This window comes from Chaetodon trifascialis, chromosome 4 (genome assembly GCF_039877785.1).
Source record: "Chaetodon trifascialis isolate fChaTrf1 chromosome 4, fChaTrf1.hap1, whole genome shotgun sequence".
NCBI lineage: Eukaryota > Metazoa > Chordata > Actinopteri > Chaetodontiformes > Chaetodontidae > Chaetodon > Chaetodon trifascialis.
This window is the reverse complement of record NC_092059.1, coordinates 6,158,267-6,172,359: the sequence shown is the minus strand read 5'-3', so window position 1 is coordinate 6,172,359 and position 14,093 is coordinate 6,158,267. Positions and strand designations below refer to the sequence as shown.

General features: G+C 45.6%; 1 protein-coding gene across 2 annotated transcripts in view; it reads left to right on the top strand.

The window, feature by feature from the left end:
- The first annotated feature begins 1,735 nt into the window (after nucleotides 1-1,735).
- Nucleotides 1,736-14,093, top strand: part of plpp3 (phospholipid phosphatase 3) — a 28,255-nt gene continuing 15,897 nt past the window's right edge. The window contains exon 1 of one of the 2 annotated variants that reach the window (XM_070961684.1): nucleotides 1,736-2,343. In XM_070961684.1, coding sequence (XP_070817785.1) covers nucleotides 2,205-2,343 — 139 coding nt within the window. In that variant the 5' untranslated portion in view covers nucleotides 1,736-2,204. The remainder of the gene's footprint in view (nucleotides 2,344-14,093) is intronic. The other variant, XM_070961682.1, reaches the window with a different exon arrangement.

Sequence of the window (14,093 nt, the reverse complement as noted above, 5' to 3'; positions counted from 1 at the left end):
GCACCGTGTGCGTCTCCCACCGACCTGGTGTTGTGTCAGGCTTTGCAGTCACCTACCCTGACAGACAGGTCAACGAGATACCAAAATAAACGATTGCTAAACATGTGGCCGAGGTTAAAAGTAAAGAAGCACATCATAAATCCGATTTATGGCCTGTAAAGACCCCTGTCCCTTCATGATAATTCAGATTACCTGCCGTGCATGAAGTATTTATTTTAATGTAAATTAATACAATGCCTTTTTTAGAGTTCAGAGTATAACATACATGATTCGCCTTCAGTGACAAAAAAGGCCTGTCATGCATTGAGCAATACATTAAATGCATTTTCTGATATTTTGGGTTATGAATAATAGCCCATATCTCTGCTGCATGCAGTGGTGGAATAAATATTCAGATATCAGCACCACCTCAGTGTAATTATATGTATATTATTATTGATGCATAAATATGTTCATCACTTAAATGTTGCAGCTAATCTCAGTTACTTTATATAAGCCCTGTGATAAATAATCATAATTAATTAGTTGATATATATTTCGTATTAATGGTCGACTATAAATCTGCAAAGTATAAGTAAAGTTATCAAATAAATGCAGTGCTGCAAAAAGTACAATATTTGCATCTAAAATGTAGTAGAGTAGCAGTATAAAGTAGCATAAAATGGAAATACTCAAGTACAAGTACCTTAAACTGTTTTTGCAAAGTACACAGAGACAAGAGTTAACTATGTCCTCATGAGCTATCAGTCCTCCTCCTCCCAGAGGTCACATTAACACAGTGTCATGTTCATCTTCTCTTTGTTGGCCCATATCGGAGATGTTTTAAGAAAAAACTATTCGGGTTTTATTTAAAAGCTCCATACTGTCGATAATCTTCCATTAACTTCCTGGGACACAGTGGGCTGGTTGAAAAATGGTCTAAGAAGTGAACTTCATGGATGGCTGAGCTGACAAATAAGAATGAGGTGAGTTGTTCGCGTTTTAACCACTAGGTGACAGTGTACGTTTAATTTATCACTGTCCTGTATGACTTCTGGAGCTGCCTCTGCTCCTGTCCTGTGCGTAAGGATCGAGCTCTCTCGGGAAGTAAGAAGCGTTTGTGGAACTGGCGAATTTCCTCATATCAAAGCTAGAAAAGAAACACTAATCCTCATGCTTTTAAATACACGTTAACTTGGATTGTGTATGAGTGGCTTCACTGACCAATAACATTAGAATTTGCGCTGTTAAGTTTGTTTGAAAGGATCAATTTTGATAGATGATCAAATTTGTCTGCGTTGTTTTTCTGTTCAACAAATCCCCATTTACACAATTATTTAGACAAATGAATAATTCCAATGAAAACTATATATTATAACCTTCTACATATTCTTTGTATCGGCACTGGCACAATATTTATAGTTTCATTATTGTATTGGCAAAATACGCACAATATTTTCGCCATGCTTGTAATAATAATGACATTAAACATTTCTTTATTTGTAAAATTTATAATGGCTGTTCGCAGTTAGATTTAATCAAGAATCTTTCAACATGACCTCATGAAACATACTGGAAAATAAGCAATAATTGCTTTATTTTCAGGATGAAAGGAGAAACTACTCTCATGCCCACCAAACCGACCGCTCTGAGACGCTCCGAACCTGCCGCCCTGGCGCGCCTGTCGTACCTCGCATAACCACTGGGGGCGCTGCATCTCCGCGCTGCGCTCCGGCCCCCTCCTGGTCTCCAGTCTGAGAAAGTTTTCCATGCAGGGATGGAGGTGATTACCCACCGCTAGCAGAGGGAAGAGGGCTGAGCTGGGGGAACTCAGAGAGAGCAGGGGGAGGAGGAGAAGAAGAAGGATTGATATAACAAGCGCGGCTGTCGATGCACAGCGCAATTCTCACTCAGTCCAAGTGTTGGAACCAGGAGCGATCAAGGGGAGCAGGCTTCCATTCATTTCGAGCGCAGACAACTTTTCTTCCTTGAGTCCGTGGCGCGGGTCCGCTCACCATTTAATGCTCACTTATTTTTTATTTTGACTTTTTATGTAAAAGTGAATTACGAGGCAGCAGCAGATCTGAAACTTTACGAGACCTTCGAGTTGGGGAATTCTTTTCCCCCCGTTGAGTTGCATGACATTTGAAGGACTTGAAAGCCTGACAGAGTTTCTTCACCTAACGCGTGGTGTGGGATTTTGAGCTGAAACGGGGACTTCTCAAATGCAAAAGTACATGTATGAGAAAGCAATGGCCCAAGAGACAAGGAACGGAGGAACCTCTACGTTAAACAACAACAATGGTGTTGACAACAGTAAGAAGAAGCTGCTAATAGCGCTTGACGTCTTCTGTCTTCTACTTGGTAAGTTTATGAAAAAGTTCAGGCTTTTTATTCGCCTCTGTTAGAATTTGAATTGTTTACTTTTTTTTTGGCTCAGCTGATTTGAAATGCCTGCCAAGATCAACCTCTTAAAACTCTCGCACAAAACAATAAATCCATGGAAAACCCCGCGCTTTCTAATGGTTTGCAATAAAAGCCTTATCGTTTTAAAAGTGTTGCCTGTTATCTGTGACCACAAGACAACTTAATCTGCAGCATCCCCTTATCGTCGTGCTGCAACACACCAACCAACACATGCCGGGGAAGCGCGGAGCCAAACAGTGACCACACTCCACATTTTCAGGCTGTTGCATTGTTAGAAAAATGCAGTTTATAGAGTGCAGCCTCACAAGGGATCAACCCAGACATGACATGTGTGCCACATTCAGAAATACGTATCAACACAGGACAAACAGTTTGCTCATTGGCTGACTCTCAGCTGAGACAGCAAGGAGATGTATTGATCATTTCAAAGTGCACAGAGCGTCACTGGGACTCTGTCACAGCTGATGCCAGCCAACATGCCCAGGGCATAGTGTTTTGAAGTGCTGTAACCCGCCCTTTTGCTGCCCTTTAAATAGCCCGTGACAACCCTCCTGTGCCCTCATAACCTTGTTCATCTGACCCTGAACCTCCGGAGGTGCCATTGCAGCGAGAGCTGTCCATACATAGAGATGCAAGTAAAAAAAATCGAAGTGTAATTAAGGTATTGATTCATAGCTGATGAAACTGTCACCCAGGCTGAGATGTCTGTCTTTACTGGCCTGATTTGCGCCAACAGGCTTGTTTGTGATGAGTTTGTGTGTTGGTCCGAACTTGTTATTCCTCTGGTGTCCCATCCAGCCTCAGTGTGCAGGGTTTGTGTGTGTGTGTGTGTGTGTGTGTGTGTGTGTGTGTGTCTGTGTGCTGCTTTGATAGCTGGTTTGTTTTTGGCTGTTGTCACTGTAGCCCAGTCCTTTTAGTTTCAAGCTCCAGTGGCCCCCCTTTCTCTTCTCTCTGTTTTCAATCCCTCCGTCTCTCCTTTCTCTCTTTTAGAAAAGGATTATGGGAGTTGCGCTCTAACTTCTACACATTCTCTCCCAGAACCCTGCAAATCCCTGGCCAGCTGCCCCTGATCACTCCACTTCAAATTACTTTCTCTCCCCCTCTCTCTCGCTCTCTCTAGCCTTCTTTCGAGCCCTCTCTCTCCCTCTCTGTCCAGGGGACTGCGTGGAATAATTGCTTAAGCATGTGTTGTGGCAGGGGAAAGCTTCTCCGATCTAACGGAGAGAGATGGAGAGGCGGGACGCGTGGCTGACCAGGCATTAGAGGAGCAGGTGGGAGCCACACCAACAGCTTTATATGGAGAAACTGAAGCATCAACAGTAGTAATGAAATGCTCTACATTGCCACACAGGAACAGGATTTTTTACTACCCAGGATGTTACAAATGGTGCAGATTAACTCCACATTCTCTTAAGTGCCGTGTGGTAGAAGCAGATCTGCTTGACAGACGCAAAGTTTTCCAGTGGGTTTATATTGGTTTTGCCTATTAAGGAACCTCAGACAGAGATACGCTGTTTCATCTGCACACTTTTAAACGTAGATGAGCTTTGAGCGCATGTGGACTGAATTTCCTGCATAAAACCAATTTCCTTCGCTGGTAACAGCTCTACAGTCCACACACACACACGCACACACACACACACACACACACACACACACACACACACACACGCACGCACGCACACACGCTCACACATGCATGTAAACACAGACGCAAATGGCAACACAGATTCTCCTTTGTCATGCTAAACACAATCTGGCTGCTCATTCTTGATTGGTTGCCCCACTTTAGTGGTTTGGGGGGGTGGGTTACACATGGGGTGTTCAGTGGGTGGAAGGACAGGGGGGTTAAAAGAGAGGAGAAGAAGAAAGGCCAGGAGAAAGCGGGGGTTATCAGGGGGTCTTGAATGAGGAATGAGGAATGCGGGTGTGTAACGGGTTCAGAAGAATGCCTGATATTCAATGGGCTTTGCTCTGTGAGTGCATCAGAAAAAGGTAGTGTCAAGATAGTTAATGCAAAAAAATCTCATTACCTTTAATTAGATCCTATATGCCAGCTGGTGACACACACACACACACACACACACACACACACACACACACACACACACACACACACACACACACACACACACACACACACACTAACAGTCTGTGCAGTGACACCTTTCTATAGGTTGTCAGTCTGCCTGACTGTCACACACCCTCAGGCGTGGCTAATTGTTGTGTTTGCATAAAGGACATCTGAGGCCACCTATAATCACACACACAGACCAACACATGTGTACAAACTAAAAAAAAAAAAGGGTTCTGTCCTCATGTTGCCTCTGCTTATTAAGGCTAATGATGCATAAACACAGCGGGATCAGGATGCTGATGAAGAACGCACAGACGTACACTCGCTCAGCTCCGCTCCTGAGTTGCAGCATGAGATTTTGGCAGCTGAGCACAAGCATCATCTGCTGATTTCACTTTGGCTCGGGTTCCTCTCTCACTGAGCAGCGGAGTTGATTTAGCGGCGCTATAAGGAGCGCACACACAAAACACCATAAACTCACTATAAATACACCAACTCCACCGCAGGCTGCAGAATTTCATTCTTGTCATTTTCTCTCCATGAGCTATACACAGCCCGATGGCCTGTGTCATCCAATTTAAGGTGGGTGTTTTTTGTGACAATGCTTCGTCACCCACTTGAGCTTCCAGGACATCATATCTATAAAAGTAGCCTCACCTAAACCCAGTTTAAGTTTTATACAATGCAAAGGAGATTATACATTGTGTGTTTTTGCTTGCAGACGTGGCTGGGTTTGAGCTGCAGGGGCCTTTTTGCAGGTGGATTTGATAAAACATGGATTGTCCTGAACTGCGTCCACTGACTTTGAGTATATAGATTGCTTAATGTTTTAAAAGGTGATTTCAGTTGACTGAAAGCCTTTTTTCCATCAGCATCTCAGGTTTCTTGCTATCTGTTCTGATCCGTGATACAGTCAGGTGTTTGGGGACAGGCTTTTCCACGAGTGACAGATGTGGACATTCTTATTAGCCGGGGACAGGAGCGTAACCTTTTGGCCCCCAGGGAATCAGCTTCATAACTCACCCTGTAGCATTAACCCTATATGGCTGCCTCCCCATTAGCTGCTATAGCATTACAGCAGTCAGTCACACAGCCGCTCATTAAAGCAGGAGAGGTTTAACCTCTACCTCTCCAGGCCCACGCCACTTCAATCCTGAGCCGCTCTACAAATATTTTCCAGAATTTCTCAAATTCTTCGTCTGGCTACAGTGCCGTGGCCAAAAACTCTTGATGTGACATCTGGTGTAATTTTGGGAGTGAGTGAACCAGGGGGCATGATGTGTGTGTGTGTGTGTGTGTGCATAGTGGTACTCAGGAAAGGGTGGGAAACGGAAAGGTAGTGTCGGTCGGAGGTAGGTGTGGTCGTGAAATGAAATCCTGTCCATTTCTTTTTTTTTCTTCGTCTCACAGCCCATTTCCACTCTCCCCCCCTTCCTTCCCTCACTGCTCCCTCTCCACTTGAGCTTGTCTCCCCTTTTCCTTACTGGTTTTGCTCTAATGGAGAGAAAAGGCATGAAAGCATGTTGGTTGCAAAATACTTCAACACAGTAAGATGTGGTTAGTTTAGTGTATCAGTAGTAGACAGATAAACAGATAAGCACTTTCCGCTAAGTGTCTAGTAGAAAACTGCAATCAAACAGCAAGTGGGAGGCCCTCATGCACAAACCCAAACACAGGCTCCAGTCCAAAGCTGCTGACCTTAATCCAAGGGCAAATATTGTCAGGAGTTCTGCATAAGTGTGTGTGTTCAGGGGCAGGAGCTGGATGAAAAGTGCTCTGGACTTCCCAGCTACATATAGAGAGAAAGAGAGAGAAGGACATGCCAATATGCTCATTTGTCTGTGAAGTTTGTCATGTCAGGCATCACTAATGTGGGTGTCGTAACAGCCAACAAAACAGATCACTCTCTATGTGCCATTTAGCCATTAAGTTTCTTGTCACAAGCTCCTAGAAGCACCATCTATTGAAGAGAAGTATTGAAATTGTTTGCATTTTCTGTCTATTTGAGTCTCTCTGTTGATGCTCCATGTCAGTCTATTCTTCTGTTTGTCAGATAGGGTCAAAGGTCAGGCAGAAAATAGACTCATATAGGACAAGTGCCTGCAGTGCTCTCCGTATGACATTTCCTGCACTTAGCCGAGGGCTCCGCGCAGAAATTCAGCGAATGCTCACAGAGGAATATGTAACATCAGTCTCAAGATTCGGCTCTGACAATAGTCGGATATGGTATTTACGGTGTGATTACATCACTGTATGTATGCCTGTGTGGCTTCAGGGGGCGTCCTGTTCTGGGTTGTGGTGTGTGTTTATGTTGTGGCTGCAGGACAGGGTGAGGTTGTGCCTCTTAAGAAGGTGAGGAGTGTCCTCTGGCAGATGACAATCATTTTACGATGCAGAAAGATAAAGATCAGCAGATTTTCATGACAACGTTCGTGGCTAAAGGGCTGCTAGTCCTAAAAGAATGTATGTAATTTGAAGCGTGCATTTTTGCGTAGACGTATATTTCTGTACGCGCCGTGATGGAGGCATTGTGGCCAGACTTGTTCGCGTAACATTTTCAGCCCGTCATTGTGACATGTGGCTGGTTTCTGCTGGTGCATGAGTTAAATGACAAACCCCAGGGGTTTGTGTCTGCACAGGGCTGCGATTAGAGATGTGTGGGTGTGAGTGTGTGTATGTGTGTCCCGTGGGGTTTATGAGGGAGAGCCCAGAGCTGTCATTAGACGGACTCTATGGCCTGAGGGGCAAAGCAGTCTGTGCATGCTTGTGTCTTCGATGTGTGTGTGTGGGTAGCATGTGTGAGGCATGTGTGGCTCGACTTGTGTGTATGTGTGTGTGTCCCACGTGGTTCCCGTGGGCAAGCCGGAGGCATCAGGTTGACTGATGTGACTCCATCTTTTTATGCTGCTTTACGAGCCAGACACATTCATCTCTTTTAACTCGTTTCCCAACGCCTCCATCCCTAGCAAACAATTCAATTGCACAATAAAAGACTAAACTGTGACAATAGATGAAGAAAAACAGCTTGTAGTTTACGCTTTGACAACAATGGTTTAGCCTCTCCTATCTCTTTCTACTCTCTTATCTATAATTACACTCTCAAACTGCTTATTTAGATAAAACAGGATTACTGGGCTGGACCCTACCATAAACCTTTGTTAGCAGTCATTCTTGTGCGCTTAAGCTTGTGTTTGAGTTCTCAGCTGGTGTGTAAATGAATATTTTGTGTGCGAGCAATGAGCTCATTCATAAACGCCTTATTGCATGAAAACAAGAACTGAGGCTTTTTCACTCTTGCACAGTTGTCTTTCTAGGATCATGTGAATTAGCACTCAGTTGCTCTGCATGGTTGCATTACATACAGATGTGCCTATTAGCGTGGGATCTGCAGCTTGAAAGACAAACAATGCTGATAGCACTTGAACGTAAATGAGAGCAGAGGCAGCAGATGATCTTACACAGCAGTGCTTCATCACAGCCAGCAGCCTGAGAGCTGGAGGCCTCATTACGTCTTTCTGTTGCACCACACTGTCCTCGCCTGGGCCTCCTCCCTGCTGTTACACAGGCCCCTCTGTCTGTCACTTTCTCTCACTACATTGCCCACCACAATCCTCTGTGTTTGTGTGTGTGCGCATGCTGTGCGCATCCAGAGATGGGGGGTTGTGGGTCAGGGAGATTTCACTGTTTGACTGAGAACAATACCCCTTTTGATGCATCTCGGCGCTCTTTGTTTCGTTAATGAGGACCAATAGACGAGTTGCAGACAGAAGGAGGATGAAATGGAGGGAGGGAAAAAGTGAATGAGGTGGAGATGAGAGAGTGAGAGACCCTCCTCTCTGAGCACTCAAGGCCACTTGATTATCTGTGAGTGGTTTATGGCTGTTTCTACTTCTAGCTGTATTGTTGACTGGATTGTGGGCTGTAGTGCTTATCTGCTCAGCTGTGGCCGGCGCTGCTGCTGTAATCAGCTCAACATCTTTATTGGCGCAGGCCTTATCTGTGCCGCAGCCACTGAGCCCTGTCCTTTTTACATACAGAGAGGAGGCTCCCCACAACACTACAAAACATCATGCAGAACATTCACGCCGTGGCTCCAATTTAACACCTGTTGTCTTCAAATAAACACAGTCCATGATGTGTGCAGAGGTGAGCAGGATATTTAGGGAGCAGATGAGGGGAAGGAGTTCAAGAAAGGGAGGGCAGTATGGAGTGAAGTGGAGGGGAGCATTATTCAGACAGAGGCGTCAGGTTTCAAAGACTCCACAGCCCTCTTCTCTGCAGCCAGGCTTTTGTCCCAGGGGGTAATAATGCCATTATGGCAATAGCAGAGAAACACCCACACAGCCACCCAACCAACCAGCCAGCCAAGTAGCCTGATCTGGCCTCTGGGCAATGCTCAGGTTACTCTTCATCGGAGCAGCTGTGCGTTCATCCTGCTCTTTCAGCTAGGTGCAGCCAAGCGTTAGGAATGTCTTGATGGGTTGTAACTGATCTTTTTAAAACACACAATAAAGATCCACTTGCCTCCTGCACTTGCTAATGTGGACCAGAGTTGATTTCCCACAAAACACTGTTGAAGCCAACATCTCCTCATATGTGCCTACAAGCCAACAGCAACACGGAGCCAGCAGCAGCATTCAGAGGCTGCCCTCGCAGGTGCCTGCTGGTAAGAGTCCCCTAGAGAGTGTCCCGACGGATGCCTGTGTGTAAAAGGCATTTATTCCTGTGAATAAAATCTCTCTGAGTAAGCACATGCTTCAGCCAGCGGCCCCCCGGTCACTGCAGCATTCACACAGAGGGGGAAAAAGGACAGGGATTCACTCTGCACACCACTCTGCTGACCTCAGCCACTCCTGTGTGTGCGTGTGTTTGTGTTTGTGTGTGCATGCATGTGTGCGTCTGCTGTATTTGTGTGAGGCACATCAGCAGCTTGTCGAAACAAAGAACTGATATCTACGGCCAAACATCTGTATCGATGCATGTGTGTGCGTGTTCCTGCTCGTGTTTATGAACGTATGTTCCAGTGATTATGCGTATGGATAAAGCATGGGTGGTTTTTATGCAGCCGGGTTTGTTTATTTGGATTGCGAGAGCATTTTTAAAGCCCTTTGTGGTCGACAACTTGAAAATGTTTGAGAAAGGCTTTGCTGAAGTTGCCAGTGGAACCACAGTAATCCACTATAACACCCACAGAGCCACACACGCAGGCACACACTCTCACAGATGTCATGTGCAGCGTTTCAGTGACATGTGTGCCCTGTTCCTCCACGCTACAGTATAATCCTATATGTATGTCACATCCCTCACCTTTGACCCCTGGCCCTGTAGCTACTTCCAGGGTCCGTCATGAACCTCAGCTAACCTATGCACTCTGGTCCCAAATGTCTCGAAGGCCACACATACTTGCGCTCATGGTTTTAGTGAGTTAAATGTGTGGGCTCAGAGCGCCGTGCAGTGCTGGACGTGTGACAAATTTCAGAACATCCGAGGCATTTGCTTGGCAGGCCGTATTTTAAAACCCCAGAGGTCACAGCAGTGTTGCAACTGAACGAGCGCGCCGTCTCTAAATGTTAAGATACCGGTGTATGTTAAGACTGAGGTTGAGGGGGAAATTACAGCCTTATTTAGAGGAGTTACTGTTGTCATAATTCATCAAGATTTGGATTACTAACACTGACCACATTTATATCTCCATATATAATAATATAATCATTCCCAAATGATTCCACCCATATGCTGAGCGACCTTCCTGCTCACCTGCCTCAGAACAAAGTCCACCAACAAGTGGGCCTGGCACTGAGCCCCTCATTCTCTCTGATCCCATAAAATTGAACACACACACACACACACACACACACACACACACACACACACACACACACACACACACACACACACACACACACACACACACACACGTTGTGATTGTACCGTGACTCGTCGGTGGAAGAGGGTATTTATCCAAATTAATGGACTAAAGGATTCTGCTAATGCAAGTAATTGACCAAAGACACTCTCCCTGTCTGCCTCTCCCTCTTTCCAGTCACACACACACACGCAGAGTCACACACATATCAAATAACAACAATCTAGTATCTTTACATCCTTCTTTATAGCGATGTAGGCCACTTTAGAGTTTTCTGTGGCAGGGTGTGTCCGGATGTGGAGCTTAAACTGATAGAAGTATGTCAAAAGTTTATTCACGAGACTGGGAGTGGGCTGAAATTGACAAGTGACGGTAATGGATCTGCACCATTAGTCAAGTTTCTCTGTCATAACAACACACACACACATGCACAGGTCAGGTTGTTTCATGGTGTATGGAGAGAAATGTCTGTTCCCTTGAGAGAGATTGTTATCGAAAGGTCAGAATACACTTTTACACATACTTACTGTGCCTCTCTGATCACAAATAGTCTATAAAATGTCTGAAAACAATGGAAATGTTCCTATCTTCCAGAGCTCAAGATGGTGTTTTAAAGTGCTTTGTGTTGTCCAATTTGTAACCTCAGAAAGCAAAGATATTCAATGTCCAACTGCATAAAACGAGGAAAAGAAGCACATTTTCACATCTGCAAATCTGGGAATAGAAAATGTTAATATTATTATCATCAAAGCAGTTCAAGCTATATTCTGTTAATCAACTAATCAATAAATAAACTGCTTCAGCATTAATCATGAAGTTTTTTCTGCAGATTTTTCTTTCTCATTTAAGATAAGATAAGGGAAGATAAGATAAGACTTTATTGATCCAAGCTGGGTAATTCAAGAATCAGTGAAGTCTTTAAATGTTGGAGGTTTTCTAAACTTAACCAGCTATACACAAACTTTGGCTGAATACTTCAAAAGACTGTGATAGAACCCAAAAAGCGCTGAGGTTTGAAAGGCGGCCACGCTCTGAGCTGAGCTGAGCTACTGACTCCCTAACAAATCTGATTTGTTGCGGAGCAGTGAGAAAATGTTGTAGATGAAGAGAAGACAAAGTCTGATTGATTGACTGGTCAGTCTGTGGAGTGGAGCCCCCCCCCAACCTTCCTCTGAATTCTCGGTCCCGCTCCCTGTTAGGACGGGTCACATGGCGTCTTTGAGAGACAGGAGGAGGAAATCCTCCATTAGAGCAGACCACAATGCCTCTTCCTTTGCTCCGCTCCGCCTCCCATTCACCTCTGACACACACTGCTGACACTCCAGCTCGCTCTCTATAATCACGATATCGTTCTTAATTCCGCTCCCCGAAAGCCATGAAAGCCCATTAAAATGTCAATAGAGACCTAGAGGGGTGAGAGAGTCATGAGAGCGGGAAGCTCGCTGTGGTCTCAGCAGACACGCAGGTGCTGCTCTGCGAGGATACCAGCGCCATGTCAGAGGGAATTAACCTTTGAGCGATGAAGAGCTTTAGCTGTCTTAAGAATAGTTATTGTTTCCTGTTCTGGCAGGTACAGTCGGTCTTAACATGAGAGAAAATAATAGAACCTCGCTGATCCTAAATCTGCAGGACAGAGGAACGTCGGACGCGATACTAATGAGCGCTGCTGAAACATATCAAAATGCAAATCCTATCAAGTTGTGACCGTGTAAGCAGATAAAAGAAACATTTATTTCCTTTCTGTCTGAAGGAAATGTAAAAATCAGACTCAGTCGAGTTAATGCTGCTAATCCAAGCGCTAACTCACTCTACCAAATTTAACTCCAAAGCCAATCAAACGGGCGCTGGCTGGATAATCTCTGTCACACAAACAAACGCGTGCACACACACTCACACACACATGCATTCTGCAGTCTACATGGACACACTTAAACTTACAAACATATGCGCTCAAACCGTATATAAACACAAATGAACATACTTTTACGCCATCATTTCTAGCATGCTGCGGAGCGTGAACACGTGAGTGAATATATGGAAGGAAAATAAGCCACACACACTCTCTCACACACACTTGAAGGCCCCGCCATGACCTCTGCACATAAACACTGATTCAGCCAGCCAGAGAAATACCTCTCTCTGTCTTTGACCTGTGGTAAGTAGTCTTTAGTGGCCTGCAGTGGTTCTCCTCATGGCCTGTAAGAGAGAAATGCATGACAGGATCTGATAAGACAAATAGAACTGTTCCCCAAACCCGCCAAACCACCCACTTAGGACGTGTGTTTTTTTCTCCTGTTGCATTCTCCATACTTTCTGTCCCTCCCTCTCTCCCTCCCTCTCTCTCTTTCTCTGCATCGAGGGGTTTTTAGGCCCCACTTATTCTCAGGCGCCTGTTCGTGCCGTTAAAAGCAGCTCGGTGGCTTGATAGTTCATAAGGCTCATTGGCGCTGAAAGCAAAGGCAAAAACATAAAAAGAAAGGGTGAACGCAGGCTGAAATAGTGCAAAAGTGTGCATTTAGCTTCCTCTGGAAACCTAAGGTTTGCAAGCAGTACAGGTGCTCTCTCTTCTTTAGTGAGGATCTCTGAATGTTATTGACCTCGTGACAGAGCTCGTAAAATAGTTGTTTTTTAATTCACTGACGCACCACAGGCCTTTGCCAACAGCCCAGCCCACCTCTTTCTGTTCCCCCCTTTTCTGTTTTTATCTCTCCCTCCGCTGACACTCCCTCCTCTCTCTCCTCCTCTCGCTCTGGGTCAGCGGGCCCTGCGAAGGTCACTCGCTCTTTATCCCGTCGCCATTAAAGAGGTCATATTTCTTCACGCCGCTGTTTGCAGATGGGGCTCAGACGGGCTGTGGGGTTAGCGCTGGGGAGAGTTTTAGCTTGTGCTGAGAGGTTCGTGGACTTTGGTATGAGGAGAATGCCCACATACCAGGCTGTTTTCAGGGGGATGGCAGCGCAAAACAGCTTGGCATCTCAAGGCTGGGAAGCGTGTGGACAGAGAGGCTTTCATAACTTCTCAATAGATGTTGAGGAGCTCAGTCACTCGCTCACACTTTCCTTTTTCTGTCCCTCTCAGGAGCTGGTCAGCTCCAGAGTTTCCCATGCTATTCTGCGATCTCAGTTTAGCCTTTAAGCGCCCGTTTGCATGAGTGTGTTTGCCTGTGTGTGTGCGTGTTTCCCATGTCTGTTAAGCCCATGACCTCCTCTCCTTTCACTTCTCCTCATTAACATTTGAATCCCCCCTTCACAAGTAGGCCAGAGTGGAGGGAAGGGGAAGGAGAAGGAGGAGAAAATGGAAGAACTGAGCGGAGATTGGTGTGAGAGGAAGCATGATCCGATTTCTGAGAAAGTTGTTTTCCCCAGCTGAGTGTTTACCCAACAGCACTCATTCAGTGCACAGACTAAAGACATGGGGGTTCTCGCTGTGTTTGAGCTTTTAAAGGTCAGTGGGGCATTAAGATAAAGACTCACATGCACAGAAACACATTTGCACCAGAATCTTCTCTTTAGTTGCATTTGCTGTCCTGCCTTGCCCCTGCGGTGAACAGGCTCACCCAGAGCTCACCCTGCCTGTTGTGTGGACAGTGGTTCTCAGACACCACCAAAGTCTGGCCCAGCCCTGCGTGGGCCCACCAGCAGCCTGTCGAGCCCTGGCGCTGCACCCTGTTTATGCAGGTGTCTGCCTCAGTGACCATCCCAGCTGCTATCCTCTGCCACCGAAACAACAAAACAGTAGAAAGAT